The sequence below is a fragment of the Mobula hypostoma genome, chromosome 24 (assembly GCF_963921235.1).
Source record: "Mobula hypostoma chromosome 24, sMobHyp1.1, whole genome shotgun sequence".
NCBI lineage: Eukaryota > Metazoa > Chordata > Chondrichthyes > Myliobatiformes > Myliobatidae > Mobula > Mobula hypostoma.
In genome coordinates this window covers 40,796,048-40,817,219 of record NC_086120.1, presented here as the reverse complement: position 1 = coordinate 40,817,219, position 21,172 = coordinate 40,796,048, and the positions used below count along the sequence as shown (strand labels likewise).

The following is a 21,172-nucleotide window of genomic DNA, read 5'->3' as shown; positions in this document are numbered from 1 at the left end:
CACCACCCTCTGGCTAAAGAAATTCCTGCTCATCTCTGTCATGCCTTTTGTTAGACTTGTATAAGGGCCCTATTATTCCACCTTGCTCACAATGAACATTTCGTAAAATTCCTGCGTCTGTAGTAGCTACACCACAACCAGCCAATCTAGATTTGCAGCATGTTCTGTATAATGGATTTGAGTCAAAGGAACATTAAATTCCATTTGAAATTCCTTTATCACAAGCTGACAATGATTCCTCCCCCTCCTCCTCCTCCTTCTCCCTCAGGGAAGAACAGACGCTGTGGAAATTCATAATCCGGAATAGCAGAGGCATTATAGTGACGTAGGCTGTAGCTGCATCATTCTTGATGAAAGAGAAGCACACGCACTGCACTGTTGTCAAACATATTAGTCTTATAAGGCAACGAATGCTTTTAAACTGAATAGGACCATGATTGCCAGAAAGCATTGGTTAATGTATTTTTTTAAAAACATTTCCGGACTTGAATACAGGATGACTTTTCTATATCACTGATATAGTTGGTTCCAAGCACTGGAATGGCCAAAGCATTTCCTTGATATGTCTGTCTTATGGCACAGGATGTTTTGCTGTGATCTGCAGTGCATCGCTCTTAATGAACATTGCTGAAAGCATCACACTTGACGGGCTAAATGGCCTAATTCTGCTCCTATATCTTATCTCTTGTACATCACCATGATGAAATAAAGAGTCTGACTGTCCTTAATCAAGGTGAAAGAGCCAGTTCAGTTACAAATGGAATTGAATTAGCTGAGTCAAAAAGTTAGGTGATCAGGTATACAGATCTGGTTACATTTCAAAATGTATGACGAGTGGGTTCATGGTTTTAAAGTACTTATTTATATCTGTGCTTCAGTATAAATGGTTTGACGTACAAAAGTACCCAATTACACATAATTATGTTCATCTATTTTTTCTTTTTTGCAAGTGCAGAGGGCCGGTTCGTTTAAGCTAGTCCTTGAAATGAGGCATGTGGCTGGGCTGGGGCAGCTGCATTGTGAGCAGATCTTCCTGCATGGCTGAATAGACCCCTTCCTGCTATCAGTGCAGTTGTTTACTTTTTCCACTTACTTCCCTTCCTGTAAAGGCAGTGTTCCCACTTTGACCGGAAGATCCCAAGAGGTGGTTTATTTTGAAAGCTGGTCAAGCAAGCCCACTGGCTGCCCTGCCTGCAGCTGCCTGGGCCTCAAAAGTCCAGTGTGCCAAGTAACAGCCCAAAGTGTTAACCTCAGGTTATAGGGGAGAAGTTTGTCTTGTACTCTTGTGAAAATGCACAAGCAGTAGAGCAGAACTATGGTGGTTAGTAAGTCTGATCTGTGCTTCCGATTCAGTGGCCACTTTTTTAAAAAAAAATGTGTAAGGCAACACCAGTAACACAAGTGAAGTGAGTAATACTTTAAAATCCATTTTATGCACTGTTCATGGAATTACTTTAAGAACATCATCCCTACTGGGGCACAGGCTACTGACAGCAGCTCACCAGAATCCTCTGCCCTGGGTCAGTCTCCTCAAGTCCTCCCCAGGTGTAGCCCATCTTCTCCTTCCTCTCCTACGGATGAGGTCTTTGGAGTTTCTGTTGGCATTTCTGTAGAACTGGGTGTTTTTTTAGCCCCATACCTGACCCTCTTCCTTTCACAGCTGGACTTAGGACTGTCCATGGCAAAGTTGTTCATGGAATTAGACTAAAGAATGATTTCTTATCCACCCTCTGTGGCCTTTTTTTAAATGTTTTTTTTGTCATTGGTCTTTTTGTGTACATGATGAAGGCTGTAGCAATGCAGAAAGAATGTTTTTTCAATTGAAACTTGTAGTTCTTAAAAACTTTTAAATATTTTTATTGAAACAACATTTTCTATTTTAGGACAATTTCATGTAGTGCAGATTGTCGATAAGAGGCCCTTCAGCCCCTCTAGATGGCACCCCTTCTCAATTTTTGATAATTTCTGCTCTGCATCTTGGTCCCACTTTAAACATCCTGAATGTATTTCCTTAAACCACTGTGGTCTGGTACTATTTGTTCAGAATTTGAAAGGCATGACACGGCCCCTTAGCATGGTATTTCCAATCTTTATAAATTGGATATGGTTGACTGCATCTTCCTCTTCAAATATGGCACATTGTGCATTGGATGGAACTAGCCCATCTCCTTCATTTCTACAGCCCTTCTAAGGTGATTTAAAACTCTCGGGCTCAGTTCCAGCATTTGGGCTCCAATCACGAGGTCTCTAACTCCATTTCTTCTTCTATTGTCCCTTCTTTGCTAATTGTTTTCTTTAAAGCCCCCCCGTCCTAATGTTTTCTTAAATGGCTCAATATCAAATTTAGCTTCATAATGCTAATGTGAAGTATTTTGAGACACTCTGCTCTATTTAAAGATTTAACATGCACGTAGCAACTCTGGTGTTTATTGGAGACACTATTTTGAACAGGTTAAGATTATTCCCTTTTAAGACAAAAACTTGATTTAAGGCATTATTGAGGATGGGATTAAACAGTTGTGAAATCAAAGGAACCTTTGTATGCACTAATTCATGGAATTAGACTTGAGAATGATTCCATTTCCACATGCTGTGGCCTTTTCAAAATAGCAGGTTTTTTTTGTCTTCACTCTTTGTGTGTCCGTGGTGAGGAGTTATTTTTAGCAGCTATCGTATGAATGAAAAATGAGTCTGTGCCTTTTTTTTTATTTGTATATATGTGGGCTGCTGTCTCTTCAGTTAATGACGACCAGGGAATAGAACACTCAAACTAAATCATGGCAATTAAAAATAGAGGCTGTGTTCTTTTTTAAATTGCTCACTGAAATGCAGAATTAAAATGCACATAGACACACTCCACATGAGCTAGACACGCACACACATACATCATGGGTGTCTGTGTATATGTATATATTCTGAACAGATGATTGTTAGGGAAACTAGCAACAAAATCTGAACTATTCATTAATAATTCTTTATATGATGCTTGAATACAAACATTATCTTAAATGAACTATTGAAGCCCCTGACCTGGTTTAAATAGTCAAACTGAAACAGCAGGAGCAAGGGCCTGCTGTGCCGGACCCCATTTTCACTTGATCCTCCGATTTAGAGAGTAGGTTTTCAGAAGGGCTACCTTTGTCTTACTGCTAATTAGTATGTATTGTAGAGCAGAGCTAAAATCTGAATGTCCTTTTGTTCTTTGGGTATTGGTGCTCTGCTGCTCATGTAAGCTATGTGCATTTTAATGCATGAGGGATGCTATAAATTTTAATTGAATAATTATCAAGTAAATTCCCCTCCCCAAAAAAATAAAATTCACTAAAAAAAAATTTTTGCAGAAGCCATTGAAGTGTTGGTATTGTATCCCTACAGCTTTTGTAGCAACTCTTTTTTAGATCTCTTCAAGGTATCTATATATGGCTGTGCAAGAGGTGCATGTGAAACCTCTTTTGTTTTTGTGCGGGGGCGAGGTCTACAATGCCTGATGGCTTTACATCTGAGGCGGACGGAGAATCTGCAGTCGTGACGTCTGAAAGTTTGATGCTGCGCTTTTTTTTAATGAGTGAAGTGGGTTCAGTCGTGACTGACTAGGTTGCAAGGGACCACCTTCGAGATACAATGAACTCTTGGCTGTGGTTTTTATACAAATGCGGTTGGAAAGAACGAGTGGGCTTGCTGAATGAATTCCAAGAAGGTCGTAGGAAATGAGAGCAGCTACCTGCTTCGTTAGAGTTAAAAGCCTCAGAAACATTGGCATTTTATTTATTTTAGTTTTCTAAGTCTTGCGTAAGTACCAAGATAGGTTTAGTTCTGTATTGTGGCACAGTAAGACCATAAGGGCCATAAATTGGGCCATTCAGTCCATCGAGTTGACTTCACCATTCCATCACGGCTGATTTATTATCCCTCTGCTGCTTTCTTCTCGTGATCTTTGCTACCTTGACTAATTCAGAACCTATCTACCTCTGCTTTAAAGTGTTAGTCTTTATTATGGCATAGTGTTACAATGTGCATGGCATCCAATTTTTGGCTCTCATTCAGCATGCTTTGGGGGGGTGGGGGGAGAGAAACTAATATGATTTGTAAATTGATAGTGTACTGAAGGAAGATAGGTTTAAGACTTGAGATGGCCTTGTGTGTTGGGGAGTTGCATACTGATGAATATTGCAGTACACGGCTGTAAATGGGTTTCTGTGAACTGTAGGGACCTCTATAAATGGATCTGTCAGCACTGAATTTTCTGAGTGTGCAGTTTAGCAAGCTTGTCATTTTGTGACTGCAAGTGTGTCTTTCAGCTTTTTTCAATTTGATCATCTTTTTGAAGCAATTTGCAGTTAAAGTCGATGAAATCTGGACTGCAGTATAGGTTCAACCAACAGAGAAAGTTGGCCAAGGCAGGAAAAAATCTGTTTCAAATGTGTAGTTGCTATTTTGGAATTGACTGTGATAAGTGCACTTTGCTGTTTCCTATATTTAAAAAAAACCTGCTATTCATTCATTCACTATCAGTACTAGAGTAGATGTTACTATGGGTGGAAACAATGTTCCTTACTTGCATATTATAGTGTGGAGCCAGGCAAAGGATTTACGGTAGCGATCCATTATTTAAACAAAAATTCTTCTGTTAGATTTTTTTTTCTAAACTTCCAGATATGTGCTTGAATCAGGAAAAGAAGCTTTAGTTCAGGCCTGCTACCAATTTTTTAAAAATTGATTGTAGTCCTTACTGACTTGTTAGATGATTACTGCAATTGCATATGGTGGATATGTGTGTGTGAGACTGCAAAGCTTCTTTAAAAAGGAAAGGTCCAGGAGGGTCAGAGTCTACATCTTAAGCTTCAAAGAGACTACAGTTAGTCCTTGGCAGCTGGTAGGTTGAAAAAGGCAAGATGGCTTTTCAGAGATGCAGGGGGGAGGTTGGGCTCTGTTTCTTATCAGCTTGCATTATGTGAGTCTGGGATTTGTATAGTTCTGGTACATAATCAATACATCCCAGCGGGCTTAAGTTTAGCACCAAGCTCAGAATTCTAAGTGGGCTTTTTACCCCTACTAGGAGTCGAGGGGTGGGGTATTGAGCGGATAAGGGGGGTGGGGCAGGGGAAAGGGTTGCAATTCCATAGAGCAGATGGTATTAGATTTATGATCTGCTTGTAGAGCGGGTTTGAGTGAGATGTAGGCCATTGAGTTTCGTCAAAGTTGGGTCACTTGGGTTCTGCAAACCTTCACAAACTTAGAAATAAAAATTGTATAATCTGACTAACGACGCACACATCGGTCAGTGCTTACTTTAGTAGTGAGGGGTTCAGTTTTACTGTGGTCCTAAAATAGTTGGAAAGCTGAGCTCTAATCCCAAGAGTAATATTCTACATTGATTTTTAAAATGCCTACAAATCTCCCAGGCTATTTCTAGATAGTATACATCTCCCAAAACCCTTTAAAGCAAGGAAATGAAGGGTATCCCTGTATCTGTCCTGAAAGGAATGAGTACATTTCATATCCCAGCACCATAGCAAGATCACATTAGTGGTGCTGCTCCCAAAGCATTTTTCATTTCTGGTTCTAGCGATCAGTGTAACACCTGTCAGTTTGGTTAATGTGATTTCTTTTCTCTCTGTCTCTGTCTCTCTCTTTCTGATAAACTCGGCACAGTTGTGTGATTGCACAGGGTCGTCAGTAGGTGGTGAGCCAGTTTAAACTGTCTGACTGAAGTGAAATTTCAACATTTTCTGATGACCTTTGGTCCTGTCATCATGCTTCCATTTGCTTTGTCTCTTTTGCTCATTAGGTGTCTGAAATTTGATCATATAATCTGTCGTGATGCGAGGCTAGCTTTTTGTAGGGGTTAATGATTTTGTAGGAGAGTGATGTGTGTTTTCCATATATTTAGGCTGAAGGCACTCTTTAAAATGTTCTCACCCCACCTCCTTGAGACGTCACTGCATAAACTTTTTCTTTGATCTTTTGGGTGGAGGAGGAGTTAAATTGTGTGGGATTGGGGGAGGGGGGGAAGATGAACTTCAAAATCTTAATATGAATAAACAAAAAACACGTTGTTTCGTACCTTTTGGTCTTTTAACTGCTCTGTGAAGATTTAAACCCAGTCCCACCTCTAAATCCTAAGCATTTTTGGACATTTAGCCAACCATTCTTTCAGTTCTCGGGGATAGTGATATTTGAAATGATCTTCCCTATTCTGCTGAACCCACATACAAGCAGATCTCTCCTATTATGAGGTGTTCACCAAAACCATTAAAATCCTAGCTTTCACTTTCATTTAGCTGTTTTGAAGTTCAAGACAGACTAGCACAGATGTTAAGTAGGATTTTGGATTCAATTTCACTGGCATCCCGTTGTGAGTTAATAAGAGTTCCTATTTTTTTAACATTTTATTTTCTTTGAAGGCCTTTAGATCCTCTTGTATTACTCCACACCTGGCCTTTTAACAACTTCAGACACACCTGAACTTCATTGGTGGATTTCAGAGTTAGAAGAGGATCAGTTTCCCTGTCTGGCCTCTTAGTGTTCAGTACATCAACAGTGATTTTTGTCTTGTCTGGTCTTATTCTCGTCTTTAAATATCCAAAATTGGTCATTGTCTTGAAAATAGTAAGGGTAGCAATTTCCAAAATTTCACCACCTCTATGGGTTAAAGGCTTCTTTCTCATGGTAGTCCTGAATGCCGAGTCCTTATTTGGTGACTTTGATTCCTGATTTCACACACTCTGACCTTGAGGACCGTCCTGAATTTGTCTTATTGCTCCCCATAAGAATTCTGTATGGTTCAATGAAGTTGCCTCTCTTTCTCATAAATCCTAGTAAATATAGACAGATTTTGCATAACCTTTCCTTGGGTGTGTATTCCCCACTCCGAGTCATTCAGTATATCCAGACAGTCTCACCAGGGATCCACGTAATTGTAAAGCCATTCATGAATTTAATACCACAGTTAAGTGCCAAAGTTGCATGCAGATTTGAATATTTTTATTTTTTGCATATCTTTGAAAAATCCCTTTTAATAAAAATGTGATTTTTTAAAAAAATTATATAAATATGTGCTTATTAGACAGTCTGGATATTTTAAAAATATCACCCAGTTGTCAACAGTTGTATAATTTAATACAAAGCCAAATGTTCAGCTCTATTTTAGTGGAACTGTTTAAAACAACAGTTATTTATTGGCCACAAACTAATTGTATTTTGAACTATTTTTCTGATGCTGGAAAACCAAAGGCCAAAAATAACAATTTAAAACAAAACCTAATTAATTGAGTTCAAGACTCAATTAGTTTGGGGATCAACAAACTAAATTTTGATTTACTTGTCAAATGTTGGATAGAACTTGCATTTCTCTTTTTGGAAGTTCATTGTGAACTCTGGCTTTGAGATGTAGGCGCATATTTTGATGGATTCACTGCAAAGGACCCGGGAGTACAAAAATATCTAACCCCAGGGTCAAGTTCCCATTGTTTAGAGTGTTGGGAGAAGAGAAATTACTCTTTTTACTGGAACTGCATAACCTTGAAACATGGGTGTAATTACTTTCTGATCCATTGCTTGCAATGCATGAAGATAGGATTTTGTTTGCTTAGAGATGGCTAGGGATATTTCTCTTTTTCCCCCCATTGGTAAGAGTTACTGCAGTATGTTTTAGTGACGTGGAACTGTGAGTATCAAAGTAGAATTGTCGGAGAAAGTCCATTGGAGTGGCTGTGAGCCCTGTGTTAAGTCCTGTATTAATTTGATTATAACTTTACAATCTAATGGATATGAGGAACAAAATAGGAAAAGCAAAATCTAGCAAAACCAGATGGAATGCCAAGATTAGAGCAGTAAGGTTTATTAGACTGTTCAGAGCCTGCCTTCTAAAACAGACATTAAATGTAAAATATAAACATGAGATTCTGCGGACGCTGGAAATCCAGAGCAACACACAAAGTGCAGTGCCTCTGCCGGCTTCTCCCACCTCCCACCTCCCATCTCCCCCCACTCCCTTGGTCTGAAATGTTGACTGTTCGCTCCTGCTGCCTGACTTGCTGAGTTCCTCCAGCGTTTTGTGTGTGTGTTGCTTTTAAATCTAAAATATCCTTTCATACAGCTTCATCCCTTCCAATAAACTTGGTATTTTCAGAATGAATACAGGCTTTCAATTGGCACAGGCTCCGTGCACAAAGGATGCTAGGAATGCACTTTGAAATTTTGCTCCCCCTCTGAAGGTTGGGTGTGTCTGCATTGGGCCTCATCTCCGTGGATGACTGACAAACATTGAAAGTTTACTATGTCCAAGCAGATTATATTTCTCTTATTTTTTTTTTGCCCATCTGTTTCCCCTAACAATCGGGTGACTGGTCTCAGAAGGTGGCGATGAGTGGCCATCAGACAGTGAAATTCCTTAGATTATCTGCCAGCTCCATAGACATTGTAATGACACTGGAGTTCAGCTGTTGGATGTGGTGCAGTTTATAGAAGGTTTGGTGTTGTGGAGGGTGAGGTACAGTCACATTGAGGAAGATTTGTATGCACAGAAATGGGGCAGCCTGTAGTGTAGTGGTTAGCACAAAGCTGCTGCCTGTAAAGGAGTTTGTATGTTCTCCCTGTGGCCATGTGGGTTTCCTCCAGGTGCTCTGGTTTCCTACCAGTTGATAGGTTAATTGGTCATTGTAAATTGTCCCGTGATTAGGCTTGGGTTAAAATGGGGGTTTGGGAGGGGTGGTGTTGCTGGGCAACACAGCTCGAAGGCCCTGTCTCACGCTGTATCTCAATAAATGAGAAAAGCCATTTGACATTATGTCTTGAGACTGGATCTTTATAAAGCTTCTTGGGTGCACAAACTGAACCAAAACTAGACTACTCAACCTCTTTTTCTGCTCTTTCTCCCCATTTCCACCTCCCCCCCCCCCCCCCCCCACCGGTCCACACTATGCATCTCTTGACTACTCATGATTATAATTCCAAGTCAGAAATGTAAATGTACTCAGGACCCTCTTGACCATGTCTGCATGCTTTTATGTACTGAGTTGCTTTTACACGATTGGCTGATCAGGTGTACCTAATCAAGTGCCCAATGTGTCGATGCCAATCCGCTGTAAATGAGCGGCGACACGACTGGATATGAAAGCTGAACATGCACGTTATCCGAATTGCTGTCAATTCAGCACTAAGCTGTTGCAAGCTGACTGCAGCCAGGCATTGGGTGATTTAAGTAGACATGCAGTGCAGATGTATAAAAGAGCTATGCATGCCTTTTGAGTCCCTGGAGTATGGGCTCTATAGGCTTAGGCGACAGCACGCAAGCGATTTTTTTTTTTCTCTTCCTTTTTTTGATATGAAAGTATACAGAATTAATTGCAGTCATGAATATTAGACTGGGCTGAAGAATGAAAGCCTTGGATGCAAATTTTTATGTCTGTTTCCCTGGAGCAGAAAACTAAATGAAGATTAGAAGGCACCCTTTGTTACCAGGCTGATGTTTGTAGAGATTTGGTCTCAGCAGTTCTGATTTTCTCAAAATGCATTACTCAGCTAATTGCTAATTTTTTTTAAAATATATATAACTTGTGCTGTTGGACTTTGGGGTTAACTGCTCTGTCTGGCTGGAGTGTGAGAGGAGGGAAGCACCAACTCTTGGTTGTTCAGTGATCCTTAAAAGAAAGCTGCTTTGACAGAGAGGGCATAAGGAAGGGAAGTGGGTCATATGGCAGTCTGAGCTGGCTTTGCTATTGAGTTGAGATCCCAGCTGATCTGATTGTGCTCTCTGCTCCATTTTCATGCCTGGCCCCTGTGACCCTTGCCCCCCCCCACCATAGATAAAAGATCATTCTGTCTTGGCCTTGAATAATCGATGACTCTGCTTTCGCCATTCTCTGGGGAGAGGATTGTGATTGGTGGGCATTTAAGTAATCCTACCTTGTGTGTTCTTAAAAGCAAACTCAAAACTATTTATTTAGAAATACAACATGGAACAGGCCCAATGAGCGACGTCGCCTAGCAACCCACCTATTTAACCCTAGTCTAATCGCAGGACAATTCACAGTGACCATTTAACTTAACGGTTACGTCTTTGCACTGTGGGAGGAAATTGAGGTACCCAGAGGAAACGAGCAGCGAGAACATACAAACTCCTTACAGGTGGTGCCAGAATCGAACTCTGGACTCCTGTGCCACAATAGTGTTGCGCTAACTGCTTCGCCACAGTGATGCCCAGTGTTCCCTGATGCTAGATCTCCCCCGGGGGGTGGGGGGAGTCCTCAACTAACATCCAGACACAGTGGGAGGGGTGCAGAGCTCAGGTGTAATGCCTTTGTTCTATGCTCCAAAATCAAGTGGTTGCCTTCAAAACAGAAAACTAATTTTAACGCCTCCAATTAAAAACTGTTGTTATTCATTTGATCACTGCAAGTAGCCCTTGTGTCAGCTGTAGACAAATCTGCATTCAGCAGTTGGAAAACTTTTCTGCAATGTGCATAGATTCTTACGTTGGTATGAAGAACCGGGAAGAAAAGCTCCCTGAATATTAAATGTGTAGAATCTGGAGTTTTGCATGATCTGCATCAGAAATTGGAAGTGGCAAAGAAGGCATGTACAAATTTAAAATTTAACCTGTAGTTTTTGACAGTTACCAAAATCAGATTGCAAAATAATTACTTTATTGCAATGAACCTTGAGCTCTATTGATTGCTTCCCAGCAAAGTAAAAGATTGCCACTCTAAAGTAGCCTTTACACTCCTTTGTAAATGTGGCAGTTGAATTCTTGTCCTGGTGACCCATCACTGATAGTATACTAGTACATTGTGGTGTAGCTGTCTTTTTTTTTGAGTGAATTTCCACATTTTTATTTTTCTACAATCTCCTCAGAGAATTTAGAAGACTACTTTTGTGTTTTTTGCTTAAAATACCAGCTCTACTTAGACTGGGTGGCTACTTTATCAGATATCTCTTGTACTTAATTAAGTAGCCACTGAGTGTATGTTCATGGTCTTTACCTAACTGAGGCCCATCCGCTTCAAGGTTTGACTTGTGTCAAAGAGATGCTCTTTTGCACACCACTGTTGTAACATGTGGCTATTTGAGTTAATATCACTTTCTGTCAGCTTGAACAAGTCCGGCCATTCTCCTCTGACCTCTCTCATTAACAAGGCTTTTTTAAAAAAAAATTCTACACCATTCTCTGTAAACTCTACAGGCTGTTGTGTGTGAAATCCTAGATCAGCAGTTTGAGAGACTTGAACCAACCCTGTCTGTCACCAATAATTGTTGCAAGGTCAAAGTCAGTTAGCTCACATTTCTTCCCCATTCTGATGTTTGGTCTAAACAACAACAGGACCTCTTGACCATGTCTGCATGCTTTTCTGCATTGAGCTGATGCCACATGATTGGCTGATTTAAATATTTGCATTAATGAGCATATGTAAAGTGACCGCTGAGTAAATAATTAGTTTAAACACATAATTTGACAAGCTTGTTCAAATCTGGTCTCCCAATAAGTTATCTGCAAACTTGACTAAAAGTCTACCTTTCCAAAGCAGTTTAATTTCCTCCCCAATAGGGTTAATCTGAGAGAATCAGAGCTTGAATGAAATAATGAATTTTGCATGAATTAGTGCAAGAAATTGAAGGTTCTGTTCAACTTGTTCCATTTCCTTTCAGGGAATTCACTTTACAACAAATGAATACTTCTGGAATATCATGGCCTTTTAATTAATGGAGTACTAAATTGGGGGTCAGTCTCCTTTCCCTTGCTTTAAGCATATCACCCCTACTGGGGCATAGACCACTGACAGCACCTCTATCCTGGACCAGTCTTTCAAATTGTCCCCAGGTGTAACCCATCTTGTGTCTTCTCAGCGAAGGTCCTTCCTCTCCCAGGAGTGAGGTCGTAAGAGCTTCAATTGGCATTTCTGTCGTGCTGTGTTTTTTTTATATAGGAAGAGGTTGGCAACTTCATGTGCATCCTCCTCCTTTCACATCTGGGGGCTTGGGACCATCCATGGTCTCCTTTGATGTGCAGTACGTTTTGTAATGACTGGAATATTCGTCGCAGTCACTGAGTGGTAAATGTATTGGCCAGGGTGCTTGGGGAAGTTCTGCTGTTCTTGAAGGACTTTGTTTCACAAGGTTAGAAGAAAGCAGATGCTGCTTATTTAAGCTGCTTCAAAAGTTCTAAGTCCTTTTGGTTTTTCCATTCCAGGTCAATGACTTTCTGTCTGGACGGTCACCTTTGACACTTGCCCTGCGGGTTGGAGATCACATGATGTTTGTTCAGCTCCAGTTGGCGGCTCAGCAGGCTGGCAGCCAGCTCCAGCACCGGCACGTGATAGCCAGCCGGGAGAGCAGCGGAGGGGCGGCCGCCCCCAGCTTTGCCAGTACTCAAGGACTTCATCGGCAAGCGGTGGGAGCCTCGGGCTGTAACCACATAGCGGCCTGCCAGCAAGCAATGGCTGCCAGCCCTGCCCCTGCGGCAGCGACCACCTGCTTCAGCACAGCTCGCCCGCCCTCGGTCACCGCCGGGTCGTTTAGGTCACACGGGGCCAGCGCGTCAACCGCCAGCCATAACATTGCTGCTTCGTCTTGTACTGAGGTAGGGTGAACCAAACTTGAGTTGATGCTAAAACTGTCTGAAATGGTCTTGCATTGTCTACAGCCAGGCGAATCGTAAACTTGGCTATCCTTTTGTTTTAGAATATTTGTGCATGATCCAAAATCATGACTAGACCATAGAATATAGGACCAGATTTAGGTCATTAAGCCAACTGAGTCTGCTCAGTCATTCAATTGTGGCTGTTTTTTTTTAAAAACCCTTTTTCCTGTCTTCTCCTTGTAACTCTTAATCCCCTCACCAGTCAAAAACCTGTAAATCTCTACCTTTAATATGCCCAATGACTTGACCTTCCTAGCCCTCTGTGGCAAATTCCAAAGATTCACCGCCTTCTGGCTGGAGAAATGTCACCTCTTAGTTCTGAAGGGACATCCCTTAGTTCTGAGGCTTTGCCCTAAGATCCTAGCCCCTCCTGCTGATGGAAGCATCTTCTCCATGTCCGGGCCTTTCTGTATTTGAATATTCAGTGTCCTCACTGAGACTGGTCATTTACCTTCAGGTAAAAGGAATCAAGGTGCTCAGATTGGATGGTTGCATGGTATCGTAGCAGCTAGACTAACGCTTTCAAGTGCTGCTGATCAGGGTTCAATTCCAGGGACTGTCTGTAAGGAGTTGGTACGTTCTTCCAGTGACTGTGTGGGTTTCCTCTGGGTGCTCTGATTTCCTCCCACAGTCCAAAAAGACATGCAGGTTAGGGTAGCAGGTTGTGGGCACACTCTAGGTGCCAGAATAGAATCATGGCAACACTTGCTGGCTGCCCAGCACAATCCTCGGACTGCGTTGGTCATTGAAACATACGATGAAATGTATCATTTGTATCAATGTACAAGCGACAAATAAAGCTAACCTTTTTGAAAACCATGGAAGAGAGGAATTTCTCACTTGCCAGTCCTCCATTCCAGCTAGTGGGGTCAAAAGGTCATACAGCAACCACTGCCTTGTGGTGGCAGAGGCCCTAATTCAATCTGACTTTGCAGGACCAAGGGGTATCTTTGGAAACACAACCTCCAGTGTGTATTAACGGTTTTTTGGCACGCTGTTGGAGGTTGGGGGGGGGAGGGGCTGGAAGAATTGGGGACACTTGATAAAAGGGGACTTTTCTCAAGTTCAAAAGTAAATTTATTGTCAAAAGTATGTAATTGTCACCCTGAGATTTTTTTTGCAGGCGCTCACAGTAGAACAAAGAAATGCAACAGATTGAAAGAAAAGTTATACACAAAAACCACTGTGCAAATACAAAAAAAAAGTAAATACTGTCATACTAAGAACATGAATTTTAGGGTCCTTGAAAGTAAGAGGACTTGGTAATCTATCAGAAAACCAGAAGGGAAATCCAGCAACATTTTAAATTTATAAAACATAATCTGCCTACTCCCATCTCTCCTTTTTAAATGCATTTAGCATATTTTAACATTCTGCATAGTGGCTGATACTAACATTGGACCTGTTCTGTTGATAAATATTATAGTTTACTTTTTTAATGGACTAATCTTGAAAGGAAATGCAAGGAACAATTCTGACTTTATTTGAGATTATAAAAGTAATAGAAAACTGTTTTATTGATATCTTTTGCTGATAGCCATGTTCTTGGCCGTGGTATCTGTTGGGAATTGTCAGCTGCCTATTTGCTGTGCCTGCCAAAAGCCTTAACTGAGTTGAAATTAAGGTAATTTATTATAGAGCTTAGCTGTCCCTGATTAGCTATAATGGCCAGCTCAGATGGGTCTATGAGAGAAAGGAATTGCTTTAACTGGTGATATATAGTTTGCATTAGTGTAGGCTTGCCCTGTTAATCGGTCTAATTAACCATTGAATACATGGGACAGTCCAAAGCCGCTGAGAGGCAAAGACGCCAGATTAGGTGCAGTAGTACAAATGCCCGCATTGTCGCCAGGCGAGGAAGTGCTCTCTTAGGCAGGAAGGGCCACATACCATCAGTCATCTTATCTGTGAGTCTTGTGTTCTCCCGGCTTCCTGCCTTGCATTCTATTAAGAGGCTCAATCTCTGGCGGTGAAAACCATTTATATATTTTTAAAAAATCAGATGGGAGGGGAGTCAAGAGACTGGTATCTGTACATGAAAACTGGTTCAGACTGATTTTTCTCCGTAATAGGCATGATACGTCAATGCTGGTTCATTTTTTCTTCCAGCACGTTCCGTAAATGCAGGTGTTTATAGCAATTTTATAGTGTTGTACTAGATGGTTACAAGACAATAAAGCAGGGATTTCCAAGCTTTTTTAAAGCCATAGACCCCTATCATGAAGCGAGGGATCTGTAGACCCCAAGTTAGCAGCTTCTGCAATAAAGAGGGACAATACATGGGGCAATGCTAAAAGATAAAGCTGGCCTTTTAAAATCCTTTGTCAAATGTACATCGAAACTTGCAGTGAAATACGTTGTCCTGCATCAGCGACCAACACAGTATGAGATGTACCGGGGTCACTACCCTTCTGGTGCCAACATAACATGCCCACGACTCACTTAACCCTATCCTGTGCGTCGTTGGAAGCCGGAGCACCCGGAGAAGCCCATGTGATCACGGATAGTGTATAAACTCCTTACAGGCATCGGCGGGAATTGAACCTTGGTCAATGAGTTCATTATGCCAACTGTTTCTCACGATCACACTGCTATATGCTTTTATTTTTGATATTTGGGCGGTGCTGACATTAAACAATTTCTTTCCCAGGGTGACTGCAGTACAAGAAACACTAGTCCAACTGCTTCAGGCAAGTCTCGGAAACCAGGTGCCATTATCGAGAGCTTTGTTAACCATGCCCCTGGAGTTTTCTCCGGAACCTTCTCAGGTAATTCAAAGCCTTCGGCTTTTGTTCAAACCCTTTCCAGCTGTGAAAGTGTATTAAAGTTGTCAAAATGGGTGGAGGATGTTTGGGAGTAGGTACTGTTTGAAGAAAATCAGATTTTCAGTTCTTTTAAGCAGTTATGACTTTAGGCACAAGAGATTCTACAGATGCTGGAAATCCAGAGCAACAGAGAGAGAGAGACACAGACAGACGCGTGCGCACACTCACTCATGCAATGCTGGAGGAACTGAAGTTAGGCAGCATCTATGAAGGGGAACAAACAGTTGATATTTTGGGCTGAGATCCTTCATCAGGACTGTGACATTAGCCATCCCTGTTAGTATTGCTTTTTATGAAATTTTGTTTCTTCATATAGTCCTTCCACACGGAAAGAGCCCATAAGGCCCAATCCATCGATGTTGCTTTCCTCACTGAGCTAGTCCCATCTGCCTGCACTTGGCCTGCAGCTCTGCAGCCCTCTTATCCAAGTACCTACCTAAATGACTTTTACATTTTGCTGATTTATAGATCTTCCTGAATTCTGTTGTGTTTTATTTTCATGGAAATGCCACCAAGAAAATGAATCTCAGGGTACTATACGGTGACATATACTGTACATACTTTGAAAATAAATTTACTTTCAAGTAATGTGCCTGACCCAACCGCTTGCTGGCGGCTCCTTCCAAGGATGCTGCCCCTGATGTCCATTTTGAACTGGGAATTTACTTTTCAGCCATTAAAGCAGGGACTGATTCCGAGCCTGGGGTCTGCAGCCCCCTTGGTTAGTGCAAGTGGTCCATGGCATTTTATAAAAAAAAAAGGGTTAGGAGCCCCTGTATTAAAATGGATTGTGTAGTTTTCCATTCCCCACATGGAATCCTCTCCAAATCCTACATTGTCTTTGATGGCTAAAAGAATCTAGTTTTTTGCTCCCAGCAGTTTTTGGGTTATGGCAATATTATGGTGGGCATCACAAGCTAGTTTATTATCTCTGACTCTGACACATGTCATAAATTTTTGTGTTTTGTGGCAGCAGTACAGTGCAATACATATTTTTATTATTATTTAGAATTTTTTTTAAATAGAAAGGGGGGGGGAAATAGTGAGGTAGTGTTCATGGGTTCATTGTCCATTTAGAAATTTGGTGGTGGAGAGGAAGAAGCTGTTTCTAACATGAGTGTATGTTTTCGTGCTCCTGTACCTCCAGTCTGATGGTAGTAATGAGAAGAGGGCAAGTTTTTTGTGTCATTGCCTCCATAAAGTGTTCTTGATGGTTAAGTCTTCCTGTTTGTGGTATTTGCCATTAATTTACTTTTTGCTTTTTCTTCTTTCCCAAATTAGGCACTTTGCACCCAAACTGCCAAGACAGCACTGGAAGACCTCGCCGCGACATCACCACCATCTTGCAGATCCTCAACGACCTGCTGAGCGCGACCCGCCACTACCAGGGGATGCCACACTCCCTGGCACAGCTGCGTTGTCAGACACAGTGCGCGCCCAGCCCGCCGTCCCCTTCGCCACCTTCTCCAGGCTGCTCAAACAAAACTACCTCCGAAGACACAGCCCAGCAACCACTGCATTCCCTCGTCCAGTGCCAGAGCCAGATCAGGATGTGCAAGTCTAATGGTGAGTCATCTGCAGCACAGATTACTGGACCATCAAGGGGCTTCCTCAAAACCAATGATCCTGTGAATCAATTCGCGCGTGTTGCCTTGCGTCTGTTCATTTGCTTGGAGAGAAACTGTGAAATGACTGTTTGATCACTTCATAGCTTCGCTCCAAGCTATGACCTTAATATCTCAACACACCAGGTATATATGCTTGTGTGGTGTAGTCATTTTACAGTGGAGAACAGGTAGGCCACTTTTGCATCTAGCACATTATTGGATTCTGATCATGGATCTTTCAAAAGTCTGGAGCGAGGCCCAAAACTTGTTGCTTTTATTAAAGTTCAAAGTAAATTTATTATCAAAGTACACATGTCACCGTATACAACCCTGAAATTCATTTTCTTGTGGACATAATAAATCTATAGAATCAACGAAAGATTGCCCAACCAGGGTGTTCAACCAGAGTGCAGAAGATGACAAACTGCAAATATAAAAAGAAAGAAATAATGAATATTGAGGAGCCTGATAGTTGAGGGGTAGTAACTGTTCCTGAACCTGGTGGTTCATCTGTTAATAGAACAAAGAATACTGAAAACAGACGGTAGCAGAATCAGAGGCTAGGAGGAGAAGGAAGAGAGAAGCAAAAAAAGTTGCTCCACTAAGTGGCTTTTTATACCCATAGATAAGAAACATTCCATTCAAATTTGCAGACAAGTCTCAGCCGTTCAGATGTCCCCATTCAAAGAATGCACCACCAGAAAAGCTTCCAGAGCTTTCCAGGGTCATACAGACGTAATCACGAGGGGATACACTGAACAACTGCATATTCAGTACATACTGTGGCCACTAGGAAACATAATAAGCAGTTACATGCATATAAGTAGTTATTAAAAAAATACTAGTAGGTAAATTGTTGAGATGCAAAGGAAATGATAATTAAACAATACAATCCAAAAGCATTAGGTAGTCTTTCAATACTCATTACTTTCCGTGCCCTGTTCTTTAATGCTGAGTTGTTTTATTTTGATGCATTTTACTTGCGTATCTGTGTAACCGTTATTAAGTGAGCTGGTCTTGGTGGTGAGCGTTTTCCCCAAGTTTGTGTATGATTTGGAGATTAGATTTATTTGTCACGTGTACCTCAATGTACAGTGAAATGTGTCATTTGCATCAAGGACAAGAGAGAATGTGCTGGGGATGGGGAGGGTGGGGTTGCAGTCTGCAAGTGCCACCATGATTCCAGTGCTAACAAAGTGTGACCAGAACTTCCTAGCATTAACCCTAACAGTATTTCTTTGGAGTATGAGAAGAAACCAGAGCTCCTGGATGAAATCCACGGGGAGAACGTACAAACTCCTCAGACAGCGGTGGGAATTGAGCCTTGATCACTGGTGCTGTAAGGCACTGTGCAGCCTAATGGTAGAAGGTAGAGCCAACTTTGAGTAGCTTACTATTGAACCACATGGCATTGCACTGCATTCTCAAGAAACCAAGTACAAATGAACTTCCAGCAGGAATCGAGGGACAAATCAAGTTCACGATAGTGAGGGGCATCCTCTCCTTCCTGATTGTGAGCTGATGAGAAGTTAACAGTTTTTGTGAAAGAAATGATTCTTTTGCCTCTCACCCTGGCCTGGCATTGGTGAGGAAGGGTTTGGCACTCTGGGCACTAATTCATCTGGGGGGTGTCCTGAGATTGGAAAGTTTGAAGCCCAATGTAATTGGAGGGGGAATGGATTGCAACCATTAGAGGGTTTAAAAGAGCAGGCAAATAACAAAGTGTAATTATATTACAAGAATTGTTTTGCCCTAGTTTATGCCATATGCATTGTGGAGCAAGTAGAACTGGCTATAAATAGCTTCCCAATTGGGCATTGACCCACATTGAGAGGGATTTACGCTGCAGCCTGTGCTAGGCACCTGGTTTTGAAAATCTCTGCCTCCCTCGTGATCGGGCTATGAAAGTTGGCCAGCAGCTAAGTTTCTGATAGTTATGCTGGTGTCTGCTGGAGCTGTTTCTGCACACAAAGTGAGAGGAAATGTCAGTCCCTATAGTTCAGTAGTTGCCAATACGCATTCTGAAGATGGAGAGAAGGTTGTAGACTGTAGAAAGCTCTTCGGCATGGTGTGGCTAGAGGACAGTTGACTAGGTCAGGGGTGGATTGTTGGCAGTGAATGTAGACAGACAATAACATTAAATGTGAAACTGGCTCAAATGGGCCTTAATGCATTTCAGAGCAGGGTGTTCATTTAAATGTTGTCTGCTTGATGCTGTTTTTCTTTCTCAGCGTATCCTTCCCAGAGGCTGTGTTAAGCAGGGCGTGCTAGCCAATAGTGGTAGCGTGTGCTTTTCTTGTGCTAGAGCAGCTGCTGATAAAGTCAAACCGGATAGAACAGCCGTCACTTGGGAGCTGGAGGAATTAACAGGGATTGGTACCTCGGGAATGCTGCGCATTACTGCAGCCATAAATGGGGCCTGTCTGTACCTGGACTGCCTTTTTTTTTAATATAAAGGCGTCAGCAGCTTGAGAAGGCTCCGCTGCAGCGTGGCTGTAATTATCAGCTTTCCAAAACATCTGTCACCTGAACTGAGGGGTGGGCCTCTTAATGTGTGTCGCTGACTTCATGCTGAAAGTGTCAGCTCATACCATACAGAGAAATTTATGAAGGGGAATTTGTTGGATTTTTTTTCTCTCCTTTGAGGAGTCTTTTGTATCTTTCCTCTTGCTATTTAAAGACCCAAACAAGGCGCACACTATTCAGGCAAATGTGGAGACAGCCGACATTGTAGTCGATGAGGTCAGCTTCTTGGAACAGAATGAGGAAATGGCAGGAGAGGCCATTGACTGCTGCACACACAGCCATGAATAATTTAAATCCTCTTGAAATAGTTGACAATGATGCTTTTGCACTCAAAAGCAGCAGCACAGTGACAGCCATCCACTCCCCCTACCCCTTTATTTATAGAAAGAATTCCGAACTTAATTATTTCTTGGTATCAAAGAGTATTCATTGGATTTTCTCCGCTGTAGCTTAAATTTAAAATCGGGTCACGCTCTGACCACCTCCTCGTTTTCTGTTCGTGCCGAGTCTTGGGCGTTGTGTTTTTTCTGAGTAGTTTTGTATATTGGCTAGCTGAAGGCATTTCGTGGTATTATTTCGTGATTTTTGTTGATTGCTCCCCCATTTCTTGTGGGTTTTTTGTTTATTGGCTTCTCCATTTCTGATTTTGAGTGGAAATCTGTTTTTAGTCACTACTACAGCTACCTCAAAAGTCAAATGTCTGCCTGCTGCCTTTTCACCACCCCTTCCCCAGCTAGAGAGTTCCATATTGCCCAAGAATTGAGTTTTCTGCTATATCTGAGGAAGATATTTTGCCTGAATTCCTCATTCTTGTCTACTAAATACAAATAAATTTCAAGTTTCCTCCCCCACTACCTTCCAACAATATTTAACTCAAACCTAATCCACTATTTTGCACACTTTTTTTGTGACCTCAAAGCTCCTGAACATCTTACCGAACTCGGAGCTTCTGTAATCTTTGTGTATTTCAGAAAGTACCTCTGTGTGACCTAACCCTAAGAGATACAGCTGATGCTGGAAATCCAGAGCAATGCATGCAAAATGCTACAGGAACTCAGCAGTCCTGATGAAGGGTTTTGGCCTGAAACATCGACTGTTTATTCCTCCCCATAGATGCTGCCTGACTTGCTGATTTCCTCCAGCATTTTGTGTGCATTTCCCTTGTGTGACCTAAGCAACACTTCCTCTCTGTCAGTATTCTCCAGCTGCAATTGGTAGAGACTTCTTTGGACCCTGCTCTCTACAAGGAAGTTTTTGTTTGTGTCTGCCTGGATCTTAAGCAGTTGGTGAGGGGTGAACCATAGGACAAAATCCATTGTAGTAACCCATGATGGTACCAGATTGCATATCCTAAAGGCACATAAATGAATCACCTCCAATAAACTTGATTGTGTCTCTCTTTGTTGTTGCAATTGGTAGCAAAACTTGCAATTACAAGAATAGTCAGGTCATTACACCCAGTGATAAGGAAGCAGAGTGCAATTCCCAACTTGTGAAACGTCATTTGTACCAACTGCCTCTGATAGTAGACCTCGAGGCAATGTTTGCAGATTAAGAAATGGCAGATGGCTGTGATT

The 21,172-nt window shown here is 41.8% G+C and overlaps 1 protein-coding gene across 1 annotated transcript in view; it reads left to right on the top strand.

Moving 5' to 3' along the window:
• The window catches only part of midn (midnolin), a 34,596-nt gene that overhangs the window by 4,972 nt on the left and 8,452 nt on the right, over positions 1-21,172 (top strand). The window contains exons 5-7 of the mRNA XM_063032483.1: positions 12,188-12,577; positions 15,288-15,405; positions 16,744-17,028. Coding sequence (XP_062888553.1) covers positions 12,188-12,577; positions 15,288-15,405; positions 16,744-17,028 — 793 coding nt within the window. The remainder of the gene's footprint in view (positions 1-12,187; positions 12,578-15,287; positions 15,406-16,743; positions 17,029-21,172) is intronic.